This window comes from Canis lupus, chromosome 18, assembly GCF_011100685.1.
Source record: "Canis lupus familiaris isolate Mischka breed German Shepherd chromosome 18, alternate assembly UU_Cfam_GSD_1.0, whole genome shotgun sequence".
Lineage (NCBI taxonomy): Eukaryota > Metazoa > Chordata > Mammalia > Carnivora > Canidae > Canis > Canis lupus.
Window position 1 is genome coordinate 47,364,074 of NC_049239.1, and position 21,538 is coordinate 47,385,611.

General features: G+C 48.3%; 1 protein-coding gene and 1 pseudogene across 4 annotated transcripts in view; both read right to left on the reverse strand.

Annotated features, from left to right (window-relative positions):
• Positions 1-586: 586 nt before the first annotated feature.
• The window catches only part of NAP1L4 (nucleosome assembly protein 1 like 4), a 42,176-nt gene continuing 21,224 nt past the window's right edge, over positions 587-21,538 (reverse strand). For 3 of the 4 annotated variants that reach the window (XM_038563600.1, XM_038563601.1, XM_038563602.1), the window contains 11 exons: positions 19,716-19,857; positions 19,415-19,501; positions 17,866-17,997; positions 17,046-17,117; positions 13,848-13,987; positions 12,413-12,558; positions 10,164-10,186; positions 9,795-9,914; positions 7,340-7,369; positions 6,856-6,912; positions 587-1,777 (listed from right to left, as the gene is read on the reverse strand). In XM_038563600.1, the coding sequence (XP_038419528.1) occupies positions 1,739-1,777; positions 6,856-6,912; positions 7,340-7,369; positions 9,795-9,914; positions 10,164-10,186; positions 12,413-12,558; positions 13,848-13,987; positions 17,046-17,117; positions 17,866-17,997; positions 19,415-19,501; positions 19,716-19,857 (988 nt within the window). In that variant the 3' untranslated portion in view covers positions 587-1,738. Of the gene's footprint in view, positions 1,778-5,190; positions 5,229-6,855; positions 6,913-7,339; positions 7,370-9,794; positions 9,915-10,163; positions 10,187-12,412; positions 12,559-13,847; positions 13,988-17,045; positions 17,118-17,865; positions 17,998-19,414; positions 19,502-19,715; positions 19,858-21,538 lie in introns of all 4 variants that reach the window. The other variant, XM_038563603.1, reaches the window with a different exon arrangement.
• LOC119864312 lies at positions 16,308-16,430 on the reverse strand (annotated as a pseudogene).

Genomic DNA, 21,538 nt, shown 5'->3' on the forward strand with positions numbered 1-21,538 from the left:
GCCCAAGTGGGACTCAATCCTGGGTCTCCAGGATCACGCCCTGGGCTGCAGGTGGCGCTAAACCGCTGTGCCACCAGGGCTGCCCTCCCTGGTTAGGTTCTGAGCACAGGCTTGTACAGCAGCTGTTTCTGGGGGTAGCGTTCCCTCTTATGAAGGGATGGAGGCTCCACCAGTACAGTACCAGTGAGAAGATCAATCAAAAGTGGCCCCTACACGACAATCTTCCTTCCTGGAGCCTTGTGGACCTGAAAGGTATACAGCGCTCTCCTAGGGGAGAGCAGACTCTTTCCCAGGTAGCAAGGGGCCCACCCAGGGAGTCGAAGCCCACCCTGACAGTGAGGTGGGTCTGTAGGTGTAACAGGGAAACTAAACGTTGGAGCCTCTTCCTAAGAACTGGTTGTAAAAGCCTCAAAAACAACGCGGAAAGGCTGAGGCCTAAAGCCCGGGGGCTGCCCGTCCCCAGGGCTCTACAGATGCAGTTCAAGAGGATGCACAACCACAGCAGGAGCTGCTGCGTGGGGGCAGGTGCCAGTACCCCTGCCCGCTCCTCCCACCAGGTTCCCCACAGAGACTACACAGCACAGGATTCATGTTTCACAACTTTAATAGAATATTCTAACTATTCTGTACAAATTGAAAACACCGTATTCAGTTACAAATGTATTATAAGTAAGGCTGAGCACTCTACAGGCCTGGTCAGTGTGGACACTGCATCCCCGGCAACAGAGACCCTGGTCACACACTCGGAAACCCCACACGCCAGCCAAAAACAGGTCACTCTGAACCCAGGGCTTTTAAGACAAGATGAGCATGGGGCCAAGAAATGGGGGTACTGACAAAGCAAGACTTGACACGTACACACTAACAGCAGTGCTTCCCAGCCTAGGCCCCTCTCACCACAGAAGCCTGGTGAACCCCGGCACTCTGCCCGCAACCCGCCCCCCAAAGCCGTGTGGTCTGCATGTCGTGGAAACGAGCTCCTGCCCTCAGCTGAAGGCAGGACAGAGCGAGGTTCCTTCTACACAGGCCTCACTCCCTGGGAGCCACGACCACACCCACCTGGCGAGTCACCAGGTCACCAGTCACACACATGGTTTCAGAAACTGTAAGGACAAGTGACAGCATGTGTCCCAAGCCCTTCACAAAGAGGAAAGAATAAATAAATACAAAGATGAACCACAAATGCTCACGCCTCAGGGCTAGGGTGCACCACAACCCCTACCCCACCCTGAGGAAGACAAAACCAGAGAAAGAACGTTCTAAGGAGAACAGGACCCTACTCTATCAGCTCTCCTGAGAGGATTAGAGCACAGGAGACCAAGTGGTGGCAAACACAAAGCGTATGGGTTTCTTCAAGTGAAGAAGGATCCAGTCTGGCTGTGGAGGGGTGTGACTGGTTCTAGAAGCCCTGGAACCACATCCCCAGACAACTGCCCTTGGCGTCAACTGACCTTCCACCACCCCATCCCCCCAGGGTCTACAGAGCCCTCCGGAAGGCAGGGCCTGGGAAAGTCCACTGAGCTGCACTGCACCCAAGGCCATAGAGGGTGCTGGAATCAAACCTCCTATTTCTGAAATGCATTTAAGTTGCCACTGTACAGGTTAAGCAAAATAATAAGGATAAAGGAAAAGTTAAAGTCAAAATCATGCACTTGAAAACAAGTTAGAAGCACTGCCAATACGGTGGTGCCGCCGCCATGACCAGTCCCCGACGCCGCACCTGCAGGACGCTCACTCCTCACTGCTGTTTGCACTCAGATGGCTGGCTGGGCTCCTTCTGTCAACGAGAGAAGACAAGACTTGTAGGGAACCAATGCTGTCGACCAGGTATCTCCAACCAACAATGCAAACCAAGACTCAATTGACTGCCTTCATTCTTACTGAAACGAATGGTTACTGCAAACATACTTTTAAGATTGTAATTAAAAAAAAAAAAAAAAAATCAGTCAATTTCCCAGAAATAAAGTCTCAGTAGGGCAGCCTTTCTGGTTTCAAGACATGCCGTAAGTCTAAGTCACAGCCCGTGTGTTGGGAAGGAGGAACGTGTCAGGGTCGGAGACTCAGTGCAGAAGGGAGCCCATGCTCCAACACTGCATAGCAGCCTCAGAGCCTCGGGCAACCCCCTGCCCCTGCCCACGTGACAGCAGCAGGCTCCCTTTTCTGTTCCTCGCCTCCCGTTAAGACAGGCTCAGCACCTGAAACAGTGCCACTCCAGGGTGGGCCAGAGGCAGCTGAGCAGCCCCAGAGTCCTGCCAGCACTCCAGAGTGCTCTCTGCTAACGGGCTGTGCCAGCAGACCACAGCTGGGAGGCCACTCCAACAGCTCCACACAGGCATGGCTTGATCCTCCCAGTCCCTCCCCAAGTGGGATGTCTATCCCTCCTGAAAGGTATCAGGGAGAGAGCCTCCCCCGCCCCCAGAGGAGCACATCCACTTCAATACAACCTAACACATCTCACACCGTTTAAAAGCGCAGTCAGCAACCCCACGCATTCTGTGCGGAGGCCAACAACAGCCTGAGAGACAGACGAGATTACTAACCATTCTGAGTAAATACATTTACTGATCAGAAGTCTGTAATTCTTGGCTGCCAAGATTATAAATTATTCTGATACAATGTGTCAAGCCTACTACTGAGTCTAAAAAAAAAAAATCCCTGCATTACAGGCTCAAAGGAACATGTGGGATAAAGTAACTGACACCTTCTATGACTGGAGCTGGGACTACATTCTTTGGGAAATCACATTTAAGATACAAAGAAAATTACACATAAAGGATTCCTAAAGACAACCATGATCTCAGACCCTGGTCTAATAAGCTCTTTATTTGGAAGTCTAAAGGGAAGAGCACACAGACATCGCTGGGACCCACCAGGTCTGACTGGCCCCAGGTCTCTGCCCAGCACCGCCCAGCAGTGGGACACTCTGGGAGGGGGTCCTGCTCATCTAGAATACTGAAGAACCCAGGCACCAAAACAAAACACACCTGATCAGAAATCCAGGTTGGAAAAGATCAAACTCAAACTGTGGATCTGGAGGCAACCCAGGTCAGCGGCCAAGGAAATGACCCACTGGCTCTCAAGCCTGGCTGGAGAAGCGAGGAGGTGCTCCCAGCCTGGTATGGCCATGGCAGGGGTGGGAGAGTAGCTGGCAACGTTTTGAGGAGGAGGGGAGAAGTGTGTGTTTCCACAGTTGTATTTCCAAGAAGGAGGTGGGTTAGAGAAGATGGAGCTAAGAAGTGGGAACACCATGGGAATGGGCAGGCAGCACACCTTCCTGAATACGTGTGAGTTACACACATACAGTGTTTTACAACATTGGGCATTTTACAGTATATGCTGTTTGAATGATATATTTATTTTTAACCAGGAGAATGTATTATCTATTTGTTTAAGATACCTTCAGCAGCTTGGGGTTTAGATAAAGTCTGCTGGAGAGCACAGGGCCAGGCAGGGAGGCAGGCAGGTGGCCCAGCTGAGGACAGCATCTGCACGGACACGGGCCCTCGGCTGTAAAGTCAACACAGAACCCCGAAGCTTCTGATGTCAATTTTATCAACAAGACACTTGTTTTCAGCCTGTGACACAGGCCAAAACAGGATGACAACTAAACCCAGCATCCTCTGTCTCAGGCCACAAAGTCCAATGGCAGCCGGGTTACTTAATGCCACTGATTATCAAGGGAGAGGACTTGGGTATTTCCAAGGCACAAACTAACAACTCAAACCTGCCTGTTACGGAGCCATTTAAAAGCCAAATTTTAACAGGTGACAACTGCCACCAAGCACACAGCTGACCAGCACAGCTTCACAGGGGAACACAGCCAGGGCCCAAAAGCCTGTGTGACTATGGAGGGAATGGCCTCCCCCATCCGAGAAGCCGGGCCCCTGACAAGGATCTGATGACACTACTGAGGTGCTGGCTGATATTGCAGTCACGTGCCAGTATTATTCACGGTGACTACACCCCAGGAGGGTCCCCTGTCTGAGAGACTCAGGCTGAATAGGTTAAGGATGCTTCCCAGTGACTGGCAGGGTGAGAGAGGGGTAGGGGGGGAGCAAGCCTGGTTGGTCAATTCTTTAGACATGTGGGGCAGTAGGAATCAATCAAGAGCAACAGAACACACTGTCCTATATGCATGTAAATGATCCAGGTGTCTCTTCATCTCACCTAGTTATGACGTTTCTTAACCAGGAGATAGCTGTGCTACCTCTTCACCTCTTAGTTCTCTATGTGAGCCCACCCGAGTGAGCAGACAGGAAGGCAATGCAGAGAGACTCTCAAAGGCCTGTGGTCTGCTTAAATGTCAGGATCAGCAGGAAGCCTTAAGTTCAAGTCCTAGCTCTCACAGGCCCTGCTTTACACACTGACTGCCGCTGCTCTTAGCACAGCACCAAGAACCCCTACATTTCCAGGGATGAACATCACTGCACCTGCCTCCTGTGGCACCTTCTGACCAGGCGCCCCACCCCTACCCCCAAGTGAGGACAGTGTTCCCCAAGGGCGAGGAGCTGATGGCTGGAACAGAGCTGCAATGGCCCATGCTGTGGCAGACAGGGGTGGCAGGTGGGCACAGCTAGCTCTTCCCCAGCCAGAGTACTCCCAATAACACGCAACAGCACCTGCTCCGAACACTAAACCACATAGATACCACAGCTTTGGAGATAGTAACTCTAGCACATTCAAAGGTCAGCTAGCCCTTAATGACCTACTGGTCTGCACCACACCTGAATTTAAAAAGTAGAAACAATCAATCGAGACTCATCAAGAAAAAGCACAGTGGGCTGCTTCCTATTGCACAGGTGTGGCTCATTCCAGGGTGGCCCGTGCAACACGGTCCTCATGAAGACTGCACAGTGCCCACCTCCCAGGGCCCTCACGCTCTGTGCTCCTCCTGGAGGGCAGTCCCGTCCCCAATAAAAATGCCACACCAGTCACGCCTCTCCGTGGTCAGCAACAAACACTGGGCTCAGCAACAGGAGCCAAATGTAGTTTCTGACGATCAGTTTTAGGAGTACATACAACAGACACCTGCGCAAAAATACTGTTCTTCAGAAAGCCCTGAGCTCAGCCTAGCACACTAGAAGTGTGCCTGGCCAACAGCTTCCTCTTTATCCACAAAGTCACAATAAAGCACTGTTATAAAGCACAGATCAGAAGATTGGATTAGGAATGAATGGAATTCCACCTTACCTAGAAACGCATGAATGATTAACAGACAAAAATTACACCTAAATGGGGAAAAAATTGAAAGGAACTGTCAGCAAAAAAGAAAGCAAAATGCACAAGATTAAACAGGCGGAAACAGCCACTTTCTCATGACACGACTGACTACAAAATCTTGAGCTTGAGATGAGCAACCCCAACCCACCACAGCTGTTCATTTAACACCAAACATCCCTTCTCCCTTGTTTGCCTCCACGTGTGCAGACTCAGATATAACAAATCCCTCTGAAAGACAAGACCCGGGCCCTTCTAGCTGCACAGGGCTGGCGGTCCTGGTGCCTCCCAGTTTATCATCCCACCCCTGTGCCCCACCAATGAAGATCCACGGAGCGCCAGTCCTGACAACCCTATACTGTGCCAGATTACTTGTGAGAGAATGCCCTTCCAGAAAACAGACGTGGCAGGAGACAGGTTTGGCAAGGAGAGAGAAGAGGACAAACAACAGAAGGAAGTGACAAGCGACGGAGTAACGGAGCTCCCCCTGCAAACCATCCTCAGTCTCTGTTCTCAAATCCAAACCATGAATGTGTGTGTCAGCACCTCCCCCATTCGCCCAGTGTGAGCCACCTGAGGCAGGGCCCCCATGTTACAGAGCTGAGCACAGGGGTGCTTGCACTACAGTTCTCCCGTGATAGGCCAACTGTGCAGAGGTGAGTATGTCTGTAGGCTTATTCCCAAAGCAGTATTTATATGGTACATTTAAAAAAGTCTTAAACCCACCTCTCATCCTTCCCTAGAAGGAGCTGTAAAGCATGCATTTACAGAAACATTTGGGTGTTAAAAAAAAACAAACACACACACACACACTTACAGAGCTGGGTTATTACACTGATAGTTTAGTGCACATTCCACTTTGGGCAAAAACGGAGGACAAACTATGTCTAGTTAAACCGAGACCCAGGCTATAAATGGCAGGTCAGTTGAGTGTTCCAACAGCCTGTGATGTATTTAATACTAAGATGTAGTGAGCTTTCAATTTCTCATGCTAGCAAACAGAGGACATTCATACTACAGCTTCAGGACTACATTAAAGCAGTTCTGGATTTAAGAGATGTGTTAAGTGGCAAAGCAACTTCATTTAAGTTGATCTGACCATCAGTAAACATTCAGACCTTCAGGTAAAATTAACGGGGTTGCCACTCTCATTTTGTTTTTGTTTTTGTTTTTTTAGCAATGCTTCCTAGTTTACTTTCAATGATTAGAGGTATTTAGACATAGCTTGTGAATATTCTCAGCCCATAGGCAACTACAAAATTATGTCTACAATTCAATTACTCTATTAAAAAAAATAACCCCCCGAAGTTCCTTCTTTATACCTTTTCCAAAAACAAATAGATGGCAGCTTATTGATGTGGTCATTCAGCCATTACCCTGAAAGGACTAAGGGTCTGGAAAACAAAGCTGCTCTCCTGAAATAGCTTATGGAAAGAAAGAGCTTCTGAGTAAGCTTGGAAAGCCTTCCTTCACTGGACACTCACCGAGCACTAAATCCTACCGAAGGGGCTACTCATGCCTATTCCTGGTCTGTTTTCCATGTTCTAACTAGAGCAGGACAGGCACGCCAGGTGGGGACACAACCCAACAGCACAGCAGCATGGCATCGGTGGACACGGCAGCTCCCCAACAACTGACCTTAGGGTTAATGTCGGCATCATCCTCATCTTCTCCCTCCTCGTCACCTTCCAACTCCTGCAGAAAAGGATGAGAGCGAGCTGAACACACGGGACTTAAACTCTTGTGGATCTGCACACACTCCACACAAATGAAAGCCACCCTCGAATTCAGCAGGAAATCCATGATCACGGTCCCTAAGTGCTTAGGTCACTTCCTCTGGACACAATGATTTCTAGGCACCTTTTTGTTCTCAGTGATAATGGACATAAACACACTGCTGAAAATGCGATTTGTTTGTTAAACCAACATTTCCTAAGTCAATCGAGGGGCTGGCGACTGGGCAGAGGGCCAGCACCTGCGTCCACCACCCCCTTCCACTGGCTTCAACAGGGTGGAGGCCCCGAGGCAGCTCCACACAAGGTTCCATGACCTCCAACTGTTCTGGCAGGGGAAGCCTAGTGCAGCCTCAGGGAAAAGATGCTCCACGTTCACCATGTCTTACCTCCTCTTCTCCTTCCTCACCCTCTTCAAACTGAAAAAAGAAAGGAAACAGGATTTAGGTCTCTAAAGAACAAGGGCAGCCTGACCCAGGCACAGTCCCTGTCAAGTGCCCCCACTGGTCAGGCCTGTGGGAAGCAGAAGCATGGCCCAGCCTCTGGGCATCCTGGCCCTTGATGCTGTGGGGCCATCTAGCCATGAGGCCTGCTGTGTTCATAGGATGCTGGGTATCTGAAAACCACTCAAAACAAGGCCTGAGGATGGGGAAGGGTGCAGGAATAAGATGGTCATCATGACACCATATTGGGACCCCTTGGGAAACTGGCTAATCTAAGCCAAACAGGAGCATTTTACTATGCAGATACATGAATTCCAAGTAGTATTTTATATCTCCTACAAGGGTATTTATTATTAGAAATGTGATAAAACCCTGGTGTTTAAGTGTGAAGAGAAGCCTAACACTGTAGTTGGTTGGTTGTGAATGAATTTCTTCTAGGTCCAAAGACACCACAGGTCAGACTCTCATTCAAACTCCACACATCAGACTCAGAACAAGATCAAACACAAAACAAACCTTATCGTTACTGCCTGAACGCCACGAGGGACATAAAAATTTAGTAGGCTTTTTCTTACAAACATTTCATTCGTTGGAGCCTGTCCTTAGTGACAGCCCACACAAAACTTCTAAGGGCTTAAGGGCTGGTGGGGTCCACACACCCCCCAGTGCCCTTCAGCCTCCGAGAGGGAAAGACCTTGGTCTGATGTCTTGTAGGGAACTACATTTTAGCTCAGATTGGAACTACCCTCCAACAGGCTCAAGCGTGGATCTTCTGAGGTTCTAAGTATTATCATTTCACTCTTGACGTGGAAGGGCCTAGAGGGTCCTGTTTCAAACACACCTCACAGTGACGTAGAACAGTGCTTCCACAGTGACTGCAGAGCTCATGGGAAAAGCAAGCTAAGCCTAGAGAACGTGGAAGACCCATTCCCTCCTGCAACAATGTCCAGCTGTTGTGCAAGGTTTCCAACATAGCAGACACCTGAAGTTTACCTTTATCCTAACATGCACTATGTAATGGTGCCAAGAGGTGCTATTTTATTTTATTTTTTTAAATTTTTGTTAGAGGTGCTATTTTAGAGAGCCTGACAAGTCACCAGAGTCTACCGTTAACCCTGTTTTCAGATGAGGACACTGCAGCACAGAGGCCACACAGCTATGAGTGGTGAAATCGGGATCCTGGTCTAATAAGCAGTCTTGAGTGCGGCTCCCCCTTCTAACCTCTAAACTACACTGCTCAGCAGCAGCACCCATACAAAAGGTGTTGTGAGTGAATACACACACAGTCCTAGCCAGTACTACCCACTCTGCATGCATTTGAAGTAAACCAATATATAATGAGCTGCACGTTCGAGTTTTAAAATTGATGGGTATATGATCAAAACTGTGGAGACCATGCAGTCTAGAGATTTCCACTGTGTGTCATCACTAGACTGTTTTGGCTACATTAAATAAAAACTAAACACTCAGTTGACCTCAGTTGCCTAGAGCTTCATTTTACATCCTCAAGCATCACATGGGGCCAGTCCTACCACACTGGACAGAGCAGGCACGCTGAAGACTGTTCCATCATCACAGAAAGTTCTACGGGACTGTGTTGGTCTACAATCTGCTGTGTCAACTTAATAACTTGAGCACTTACACGAGGCAACACTACACTGACTTGTGCGTGTCCATGTCAGCCTGCCCCAAAACTACCTCCCAGCCCAGGGACAGACAAAGCAGTTCCAGATTACACAGCCAGCCCACTCTGGATGGGCCCATTTGCACAAAGGAGAAGTGCGAGGAGCAGGCCCTCGTTGCCCCTGGGCACTAAGCAGCTCAAACCTGCCTGGCTCTGGCTGTCCCCATCTGAAGCCTTGAGAAACGTCTTAGAAAGGAAACTGAGAACCATCCAGGAAACCTAAGAGCTCTAAAAGCAAGGGAATAAATATCTGAAGCATACTTCTAACAGCACACTATAAGACTTTATTCCTACAAATCAAGACGACACGGTGAGCCGAGCGCAGGCTGGAATGAAGAACAATCTCAGGTGACCATCGAAAGCCAGCCAGCTAGGCTGTGCTCAGGCAGGGAGAGAGGAAGGAGGGGACTTTGCAACCACACCATCCTTCTGTGCACCATGGGTTTCAATTCTTTGGGGCCAGCACACCACAGGCTAGCACGAGTCCACTCTATCCTAACCTTTTGCTGTGGCCAGACTTCCGTAAATGAGATTTTCCTCCCATTTCCAAGTCACCCAAAGCTTATAGACCTTAAGCAGGACATGATGAGCACCTGGGGTCTTTTGAGGATGCTGTCCCTGGAGGGGGCTGGCACTCTGCTCTACGAGTACCCCAGAGCCCTGCTTGTCCGCCCTCCCCCGCCACCAGGGGACCCCCAGGGTCTCCCACCCACATACGTTGTCATCATCCTCTATGGCCTCCCCTGTGAAGTACAGCACAGCCCGCGGGACTATCCGCTCACGAAAGAAGTGTCCGATTTCAAAGTCAGAGGCTAATGTGAATTCCGAGTCTTCATCCTGAGGAGGTAAGACCCCAATGTTAACCTGTGTCCACCAGCGAACACCGCGCCCCCCACCCGCACCGTGTCCCTCACTCTGGGGGACCCAGCATTACTGAGAGTGGTGGAGCACACGGGGCTCCGCCCCACAGTGTAGTGAATACCGCACACCCCAGGTGTCAGAGGATTAAGGAGGGAGGAGGGACTGAATAGAAGGTGGGCAACTGCTCTGGAGATAATGAGATTCTGATGACAACACAAAGCTTACCAGTGATTCTCCATCCCCAGACGCTAGAAAAAAAAAAAAAGACAAAACATACGCACGTTACACTGACAACCAAAACCTTTGCAAGCCCATGCAGGCAGATCCATGGAGGTAAGGTGGGACCATGCACAGCTGGAGCCCCTAATCTCCCTGTGGCCCCCACCAGACCTGTTCGGAAACCTGCTCAGGACGCCAACTGGGGAAAAGCACTTTCCTTCCTAGTTTAGTGGTAGCAGGTGGAAAGGCCTATGAAGTGGCTCCAGACTGTGGACACTCAGCGCATTTACACTTTAAGGAGACTGTACCCGTGTCCTGCAACCCTGCAGGATTCTCTCGGGGGAGGAAGATCCTTGAGCCTTGTTTCTAAAGCACTGCACCTCAGTAGGGTCCACACTGTGTCCATTTGGAAAGGAGAAAGGAGAGAACACAGTGCTGAAGCATTCTTCCCACACAATGGAAAGACTCCCTGTGGGCAAGAGGGTGTTGCTGGTCGCTGCCCACCAAAGAGTGCAGCACAGGGGCAATTACACACACACACACACACACACACACACACACAGGGGCAATTACACACACACACACGCGCGCGCGCGCGCGCGCGCACAGTTGGCCAGACTCTGCTGCTGCACCAGAGCCTGACCCAGAACCGAGAGTGACGGCAAATACAGGAACTTAAAACCACTCAACAAAGCCCAGTGATGCTCAACTAACCACCACCATTCAAAACCCAGACTTTAGAAATGCTTGTTCAAGGCTCAGTCTTGCCAGGAGCGGGAGGCTTACCACCCTGGCCTCAACTAGCCCCTCCTGGCTTGGCTGCTCCCCAGGGGCTGGGCACCCATGTGTGTCAACACCACCCCTATAGCATGTTCCCTGAGCCTTGGCATGTGCGCACCACCACAGGCTAAGATTTGGGTCTGGGAACTCTGGCCTGGGTGCCAAGGACTTTGCTCATGTGACTTTGGGACAGGTCTTATAGATTTAAGGACAAGGAGGGCACCAGACCAGATTCCTTCATTTCAAAACACATTATCTGAATTTCAGCACCTTTCCCTTGCCTGCCCTGTCACTACTATGGTCACCTTTGATTTGTTTTCACAGAGCTCATCACTTGATATCATACATGACGACTTTAAAAATAGCTATGTTTACATGTAATTTATCTACCAGAGAGCTTAAGTGTACATTAATTACCCCAGGACATTTTCAGAGTCATAACCATCACAGGACAGTTTTAGAACCCCAAAAGTCACCCCCCCCAAATTCTGAGTCCACTTAATTTCATTTTGATTATTAAATTACTTAAAACCCAATCTTAAGAAACCTTCCAGCAAAGCCACTGCATTTAGGAACCAAAGCCCCTGTTTCATGGAGAATGTATGCAGGTGACCACCAAAGGGGATTCTCCAATACAAGGAAAAAACTTAACTACATTTTTGGCTAGTGTTACCACCAAACCAATACACATTTGCATCCTCTAGGATCAAAGACGAATCCCAGAAAGATACAGGGTGGAAGGGCGAATGTCGTAGCCTGAGAAGCCAGGGCCCTCAGCTCAGAGACAAAGTCATGGTCTGAGGCTCACACTTAAAAATGGAGCCACCCTGTGGGCAAGGGAGAAAAACTCACACACCCACCAATTACCTGTGCCAGGGGCAGGCAGTTCTAGATTTCAATCACTTCGTGTTCACGGAAAATAAAGAGAGCATGTTTTCTCCTATTCTAACACTGCCAACCCGCCTGGCCTTCACGTTCAGGTTTAAAAAATTTTGTTAAGACTTCTCAGTAATTTACCCTCAAAACCTGTTGCTCAACCTTCACTTGGTCACTTTATTTTATTACTTAGGTGGAAAAAAAAATTAGTTTCCAAGCTAAGTCTTTCAAAAACAGAAATCCATGATCTGTAAACCCCTCAAGTTGTATCAAGTCACAGAGAAAAACAAAACTAAACTAAATTTATAAGAGAGAGGGTGGGGAATGATCCACAAGCTGCATAGGTGTAACTGGAGTACAACCAGGGACAAAGGCAGGGCTGTGGCAGGAAGGCCTGCCAGCATGGAGCTCAGGGCGCCCACTGAGCCCTCCCTCCACCCCTACCACTTCCGCACCTTGTGAGCACCAGCACCACGGCCCCTAGCATAGCAACTGTGTCTTTAGCAGTCACACTCACCAGAGGACCTGCACCGGACTCTAAGGGTAAGGCAAGGACTTCCCGTAATATATAATCACCATCCGCAACGCAACCCACTCACCTTTCAGTGGGCTGAAGAAGTTGAAAAAAGAGTCGTTGGGAACTTGTTTGGTAATTGTTCTCACTGTGCCTCGTCCCTTATGTTTCTGCTTCTTCTTGATTGTTTTGACTGTAACATTTTTCCCTTTCTTCCAATCAATAGCACACCTATGGGGACAGACAGCCATCACACATGCGGACACGGGCCATAAGAAACACTGACCACAAACACCCACGGTACCAAAGCACAGCTAGAGGACCTGGACAACGTAGGTAGGGAAAGCAGCCTGCCAGTCGGATCGGCACATCTACAAAGTCCATGTGAAGGCTGGACAAAGGGAAGTGGCCAGGTGACCTAGGCTGCCGCCGCGCTGGCTAGCAGCACTGCCTGAAGCTGGGGGTTCTGTGACCACAGTGGCATAATGCCCCCTCCCCTTGTCAAGTACTCGGAGGGTGTTTCCTATTACCAAGCCGGGTCACAGCTGGGCTAAGAGGCCCAAAAGACGCTCAGGAGCTTGCCACCTGCTGCCTCTGTCCAGACCCCAAAGCACCCTGAAGTCACCCACTCACACACCTGGATTCTCCAGGCAGGACAAGGTGGAGAGGCAGCAAGTTATAGCTGCACAAAGGACTGTCTGGGGTGGACACACTGGCTCCAGGCTGCTGAATGGGCCTTCTTGGGTGCAAATGCAAACCCTGTACCACTGCTCATCCCTCCATCACTGTGGACCCACTGGGAACCCCTGGCAGCATGAGACTGGTGTCTGCTTGGGAACATGCCTGGTAAGCCGGGCCTACGTGTCACCTAACAGCCTCCCCTTGGGAAATGCTCTCTCAGTCACTCTCACCACTCGAGCCTAGAAAGGTTTTAAGAAAGCTCTGGAACTGCTCATCTGGGAAGATTCAGAAGTACTTGTCCCATGAGTAAGGTAATTGTGCCAATTCAAAGACAAAACAATTTCCCAAACCACCTCAAACATACCAAGGGGAAAGAACTCCAAGCCACCTTCTCTTCCTGGTGATTTCCCCTGAAGTCACCAAGGGGCTCCATCATGAGTCAGATAACAATTAAACTGCCCCACCAATTTCCGAATCAAGCAACTGACCCATACTGCCCTTCATTGACTCATTTTCTTCACTCAACAAACACTGAAGATCATTTATCAGTTCAGTGAGGACAGTGTCATGTAAGGGAGCTTGAGGACCCAATCCCTCCATCTGATGAGGAAGCTGGGCCGCCAGCCCCCATGGTGGCACATGTGACCCCATGACACATTTCCCAGCACAGGCGGTCATACCCCCAAAACAGAAAGACTATTTAATAATTTAAATCTTTGTCCACTGGGCTTTTAAGAAGATTAATGACATTTTGCTTTATTCTTATTTTCTCTTACTCGTTAAGTTCTAAAATTATCTGTTTTTATTTCCAAAAAGAAGCTGAAATGGCATGTACTTACCCATCACAGTCAACTATTTCAGGACCTTCGAAGGAAAAGGGGTCGGCCTTGTCTGGTTCTGACTTCATCTTGTATGTTTTTGTCAGGACTGAATTAGTAAAGTAGTCGTTGGGTTCAAAGTGGAACTCTAATACAAAAGACTAAATACAAAAACTCAGGTCAGTCTACAGACCACCAGTGACAGACTATGAACGGCATGGTATGTACTAGAGACCAACTCCTCCCTGAGCAGAATGTCACAGAAACCACTACTGAAAAGTTCAACAGGTATGGTCACATATCAAGAAAAATATCTTTATTACAAAAAACAGCAGCATCAAGTCAAAACACAAATGGCAGGTGAGGGAATACCTGTCCTGCGTGCCCCTCTGAGGCACCCTCCCCAGCGGAGGTCCAAGCTCTCCTAGGGAACCCTAGCTTCTCCCTGCTGCTGCAGGGCCCACCCTGACAGAGGTGGGGGCCTGGACTGGGAAACCAGGCGTCAGGGGTCCAGCCCTCCGCCCCTTCTGTACTTGGGCTCAGGCACAGCACTGCCTTCTCTGCTGCGTGAAGGGGCCCCTCTATGCAGGGATGGGACAAGTTCATCTTTTGTTCAAAAGCACTGTATAATCCGAAGAGACAAGCATAAGAGGAACAATGGACGCAGGGTGTGTAGAAAGCAGCAGACACAAATAAAATCAAGAGGCAGTAGAGGGGATCCCTGGGTGGCTCAGCGGTTTGGCGCCTGCCTTTGGCCCAGGGCGCGATCCTGGAGTCCTGCGTCGGGCTCCTGGCATGGAGCCTGCATCTCCCTCCTCCTGTGTCTCTGCCTCTCTCTCGGTCTCTCATGCATAAATAAATAAATAAAATTAAAAAAAAAGAAAAAAGAAAAGCCTGGGAAGCAATCCCTTGCCCCGCATGGCCCACAGGGCCCCAGTAGCTCCAGTCTGGGCAGAAGCAGCACAGGAACACTACACTGTTGCTGCAGCTCAGGTACTAAGCTTGCAATTATTTCAAAACAAAGGGGAAAAAAAACACGATTCCAAAAAATAAAGTGTAAAAAATATGCGAAGTGAACCTTTGAGCCTTATAAAGGTCCACCTCTTTTAACCCAGTAAAACTATACTAAACGGAATCTAAACTGAGGAAACCACCCAAAATTTGAACAAATGATTTAGGTTCAAGTGTGCTGATCATAATGCAACAATTCAAAATAGGGTGGAGGTGGCAGCGGCATGTGTGGGCAACATTAAATAAATCATTTTACAGCCCACAGAGGCAGTAATAACTATTTCTCACCCAGCAGAGCCTATACAACATTGTCCACAGATGTAATTCCTCTTTGCTACAGGGTAAGTGTGGAGACCCTGAAGAGGAGAGGTGTGGTCACGGGAGAAGCAAACACAATGGCCCTGCTTCATTCTGAGGCTGGATAGTTTTTATCTCTTGTTCTTTTTTTTTTTTTTTTTTTTAAGATTTTATTTATTTATCCATAAGAGACAGAGACAGAGACAGAAAGGCTGAGGCATAGAGAGAAAGAAGCAGGCTTCCTGCAGGGAGCCTGATTCAGGACTTGATCCCAGGACCCCAAGGATCACACCCTGAGCCAAAGGCAGAAGATCAACCATTGAGCCACCCAGGCATCCTCGTTCTAGTTTTAATGTCTAAAATATTTCATAACAATTTTAAAAGGACAAAGGTTATGGGGAAACAGACTCCACAGTTGAGAGTTACTTCTACACGACAGATGTGCATTGTTGTTCTTTATGCCTCCTCACTCACAGTAAGTGCGTATGACTTTTGTAACGGGGGAGGTAACGAGGGGGAGAAAGAAGACTGGCTGGTGGTCTCCCAACACTAAGGCTCCTGTTTGTCTATAAATCACTGTAAGAGATGGAGGAAAATGCCAGACAGACTGAGAAAGAAAACAGACCCAGAAAATCACCAAACAAGTGTCTGTAAGAACAAAAGAAAAGAACTGAGCGAGAGGGAAAAAATAAATTAATAGTTAATAGATGTGAGAAAGAAGTGTTAGGGGAAAAAACGGACACAGAATCTTAAAAGAGCATGCACTCCACCACCACCCCACCCCCAAACACAAGCCAACAAGCTCGGGCTGCCCCATGTAGCCTCCAGGGGGTGCCATGGCCCAGCCTCCTGTTGATAACCAACAAGAAGGCCCTGTTGATAACCTGGTTAACCAGGTGCAGTAGGAAAGGGGTTCCCCTCAACCTTTGAGCTGACATCACTTCAGCTGGTGCCCAGCACCCCACACCCTCAGAGGGAAAGCTGAATGTCACCTCCCAGAGTGAGCCAGGCAGGAGAAGTGAAAGGGACAGAACCAGGGTATCCCCCTGCCCCTTGCCTCCAGTAAGTACCTGTAGGAGCAGGGAGAGACATCCCACGTACACTGGCCCTCATTCCTGAGCTGGGGCCATTGCTCTGCAATGGGGAGGGAGGAGCCAGGCCCTAGGTCCCAGGCTGTGTCCCCAGGACCTGAACCTGAGAGCCACGATGCAGTCAGTCAAGTGCCGCTGGAACTGCTGTCACACTGGAATGGAGCCCGTCAGCCACAGCCAGGCTAAGAGGCCACGAATGGTGCCTCTATGAGGACCCAGCTCACTCAGGTTGGCAGGCCCCATTCCCCGGAGGAAAGGAAGGGCTGGCTTCAGTCAGACTCCTCTCACTAGCCACTAAGAGCTGTTTTGTGACAGTCAAAGCAAGGACACGTTTTTCAGGTTTGTCTACCTGCGGTTATTTTAGGTAAAACTTAATAGAGGCTTCTTTCATTAGCATCTTGGGTTCCTATTAAAGTGCTGCTCGTATTTGAGTATATACCTACCATCCTGCTTTACAGACATTAGATCCTCACAAACCTGAAAGACACTTAGAACAAAGACATTGTCCCATTTGACAGAAAACAAGCTAGCTCAGGGAGTGGCAACTAAGTGGCAGACACCTTGGCAAGGGAGTCCACTGCTGCAGACTCCAGCACCTGCCACATGCAGCCCATGCCTCGGGCTGTCAGGCTATGCAGTGCTACTGGGCAAGGCCCAGGAAGGCCACGTGACAACATTCTAGTTCTTGGTGAGCATCTTCCTCAGGACCATCCTCTGCAAGTGTGTGACCAGGTTTGTATCCCCAACCCTGGCTCCAAGCCCCTCACCCTCAGTGCCCTGACCTTTTCTGATGCCAATCAGGAACTCAATCAGTACTCACCATTGGCTGCCCAGGGTCTGAAAACTTCACTTTAATATCCTGCAGGTGCTTCAAGATAGGCTCATCATATTCCTGATCATAAAGAGAAAAAAAAAATTTCTAGCGGGCTTTTTCCAAACAACACACACTACCCCCTTTGACTGGACATCAGACACAATCCCAGATGCTGGGAAGCAGCCCTGGCTGGAATTTTGGCCTCATCAAGTAAGAGCTCCTAGGAAGTCACCCAAATCTGTGCATGGACCACTGGGCCTAGGTGACAGCAACAAGGTGCCACTTCTCTCTGGCACAGAGCACTGGGAACCATCAATGCCAGGCAGGATGGGCAGGAGCCCAGCTGCTTTTACACTACCACTAGATGCCACTAAATATAGGATCGACCAAGCCTGCTGGTCCTCACATCTCTGAAGAGAGAACCAGAAACAACACCTAGGTCAGCAAGTTATGGACCCTGTTGGCCAATTTCCTGGTCTCCTGCCCTCACATCTTCCCACTTGTTCATTCACAGGAAGATGAGGAAGGGTTCTGAGTCTGTTGGTAAGTGCTCTAGGGGGGAGGCAGTGGGCCTTCATGGAGGTAGGAAGACTACAAGTCTGGCTCACTCTCAGAGGTACAGGTCTTCCCAGCAGCACTTTCAGTGTCAGGTAGCATGGAGGCTTCTAACAGTGAGACCCCGGCCCCAGGAGATCAAGACCACACATATGAGCTATTGGTCAAGTGCCTTTCCACCCCCCAGGAACAACTGCTAAACACAGAGTTAAGTGGTTAACAGATAAATAATTAAGACTGAAATCACTCTATTAGGTGGAAATTTGCTTACCTGGACTAATTCACTTAGCATATCTACATTTCTAAAGATGGTAAACCAGAACTCTGGAATTCCTTTGGGGTTTGGCTCCTCTGCTGTTGCTGCTTCTTTTTCTGCTATGACTACTTTATTTTTCACATCTCCCTAAAAAAAATAAGAGAGAACAGAACACTTACCACAAAGTAATAAACTTATATTCAACCGCTTAATGCAAAATGTAAATTTCAGAGTCCTGCACACACTTCTATCAAAAACTGTATTCTTTGCATCTGCATCTCCAAGACCACCATGCATGTCACATTTTTAAAGTGACTTTAAGGAACAAAGCAATCAAAGCATTCCATTCAGATGTGATTCTGTGATATAATTTTATTTTATTTTATTTATTTATTTATTTTTATTTTTTTTGTGTGATATAATTTTAAAAGATGGTACAATACCATCAAACTTGGGAAAGGTGCCAAGTGCCAGCTCTATGAGATGTTCATCTTGGGACAATCAGCCACCCAGACTGGAGGACTCCAGTGCCCTTGGCAACAAGGAACGCCAACTGGTGTGTACATCCACTGGTAAGGAGGTGGCTATAAATGTCTGCACAGAAACTCCCATGCAAACATCAGGGAGATGACTGGACAAGCATGTGCAGAGGGATCATTTCTAACATCAGGGCCCAGGGAAAGGGCAGGCCCAGGGAGGTCAAGCACAACACTAAATGGAACCACTTTAAGTGCAAATGCTTCATCACATGGGATTCTTATGCACAAATGATCATAAGGAGCTTTTCAAATTAACAGAGGCAGATCTTTCTTGAGCAATAAGGAAATGATTCACAACTAGATTCATCCATAGCCACAGCTTCAACCAGGCCAGTTCTACAATATATTTGAAAGATCAAAAACATACGGTCACTAAAACTAACATACACTTCAAAAAAAATTCTCTAAAAAAATAATCCTGATGGAATGGATCATAAAAAGGATAAAAATATAAGTTGCTTGTCTTCCAAACAAGAAGCAGGTGGACAAAGTTACCCCACAGCATGCTGGAACTTTCTGCGACACTGGAATAGGATCTGCTGAAGACTATGAGCAGGTGATGAGAAGCTCCCAATCCCAAGTGGCTGGGTGCACTGTGGCTCCTTCACTACCACTGCTAGTCCTAGAGAAGGGTGGCCCTGACCATGTAGTGAGTGGAGACAGAGGTGTCCCCTCCCCTTGTGGGGTCTGGCTTTTGTCCTGATGGAAGACATCTCCTGAAGTTTTCAATTCTGTTTGTCGGATCCCACATCTCACTATCCTACAGCATGGAACTGTTTAGACTGAGAAGGGAAATCACATCTGGTTCATGGTATTAACTGACTGACACCAGGCTGCCAGCTGCTCAGTGCTCCAGTCATAAGGAAATCTAAAGGACCAACCTCAGGGTGAAACAGCACCTAAAGTTAGGAGCTCTCTGTTCTTGGTGACGGCATACCATGGATTAAAAAACGTTCAGGTTTCTTACCCCTAATAGCACTAAAACAACACAAGACGCACTCATTCAAAAAAAAAAAAATACTCACAGCCAATTTATCTTCCTCTTCATTTTCACTGTGCCACTCTGACTCCGCATCTGTTGGCTCAACATCACCAGTGATGAATTCCCTTCTCTAAGTAAGAACGAGACCTTCTTAGAGTTACAGCAACTCAGAAGTTCATTCAATTTGCAAATATCTGTGAATACCCAATGCTTTTATAACTTCAGACCCTAAATCTTAGGGTTTGAAGGATAACCATTCAAGGGTCCCCCACTCCATAAGCATGGAGGTCTCCCCTGAAGAAAGCTCTGCCCCTGCACACGCAACGTATGAGAGAGCTGCCCACCTTGTCGAAGAGAGGCTGGTACAGCGCAGCATACTTCCTCTCCAAGTCGTGGACCTCCTCATAGAACTTGGCTTCTATGTGGGCGCACCTCACCTGAAGCTGTTTCAGTGCATTGATCCTTCTCTTCACAGCTTTAGGCAGACTGAGAGGAAAGGAAAAGTCAAACATCCTTATGTCCACTAAGTAAGGCAGCGTGCTTTTCAATCTTCTTAAAATAAATTCAGACTAACAGAATTAACATCCTTATTATAGAAACGAGCTCCTACACATCATTAGAAGGATAAACATCCCAAAAGGTGGCAGGGAGATGCAGGCGGATAAACCACAAAAGAAAAAACACAGGTAAACATGGAAAGAAGGTTCAATCCCACAAAATGTCCAAAGAATGTTAATTTAGAAGAACCACTGTCTACTCCTCACCAAGTTGGCAATTAAAAAAAATCTCCCAGGTTTGATGAGAGTAAGGATAAAGAAGCCCTCTAACCAACTCATGCACTTTCAAGCAAAGCTGAACCTGAATGTTCCTTGGGTCCAGTAACTCTACTTCAAGAAGTTACACCAAAGAAATAACCAAATACTTATGCCTGAGATGTCCACTGAGGCATTATTTGTAAAAGTGAAAAACTGGAAATAACGACAAACTGAACAAGCACAGCTTATCCACAATCATGTTTTCAAGGAATATTCAGCGCCCAGTGGAGGTTCATGCTGACACACTAAGGGGAAAATCAGACACGACACAGACAAATGGGGTCTGTTCCCTTCGAGAGCCAGGTAATTTTGAGCTTCTTTGCTTTTTCATACTTCTCCACAAGCAGAGTCCATGATGGGCAGAGCCGGACGAGGGGCTTAATCCTACAACCCTGAGATCATGACCTGAGTCAAAATCAAGAGTCGGACAACTAACAACTGAGCTGCCCAGATACCTCAGTACTTTCTGTATTCTAAAAATATTTCAGTTTGTATGCATTACTTAAATCAGAAAAAGCAAAAAATCCTTTTTAACCCATCAAAATTATATGTTTAACCTGAAGCCCTTGTTCACTATGTACAACAAAGAGCAGATTACTGGGCCTCATCACAGCCCCCACAGCCCCCATGGATGGCATCCATATGGGCTGAGCCCTGAAGGCAGGGCGAGCACTAGCCTGGGCACTCAACCCTTCCTCCAACAACACACAGCACGGTGTCAGCTGCTCCTATGCACAGTACCGTTTAGACAGTACACCAGCACAGCCTTAAATCACAAAGGGCCCCTGCTACCCTCCCTATCCACAGCTACCTCAGGGGAAAGGTTCTCTACCAAGATACTTAACTAGGCCCGTCTCTAGGACTGCTGGCAGGGTAAGGTGGAAGCACAGTGGGGGCCGAATGAAATGGCAGACATAACAGAACACCTATATTTCTTTTCTGAATTAATCACACAATTACAATAACCTCTTATCTCACTCTACCTTTCCAATGGAAAAATAACAAATGATTTTAAGCAAACTGAGCCCTACTATCCTAAATCCAGCTGTCCTCCAATCAGTTACAGTAACTCCACACCGTCCTCCCAGCGGGCACTGACCATATGGCATGTACAACATGGAACTAATTCTATTCCATGAAACCTTGCCCCTCCCCGCAGCATTTCCTTTCCACAAACGCCAACCCACCCGCCCAGAGTCTAGCCAGAAAACTAGAGACCATTATCATCCTCACCTCTCCTACTCCCAGGCAGTATCACCACGTCCACCTGCGGAGAGCAGGGAGTGGTTGCCTGGGAGCCAGCAGGGAGCCAGCACCCCACCCTGAGCCCTGCCCACAGCCGTCTCTTCTCC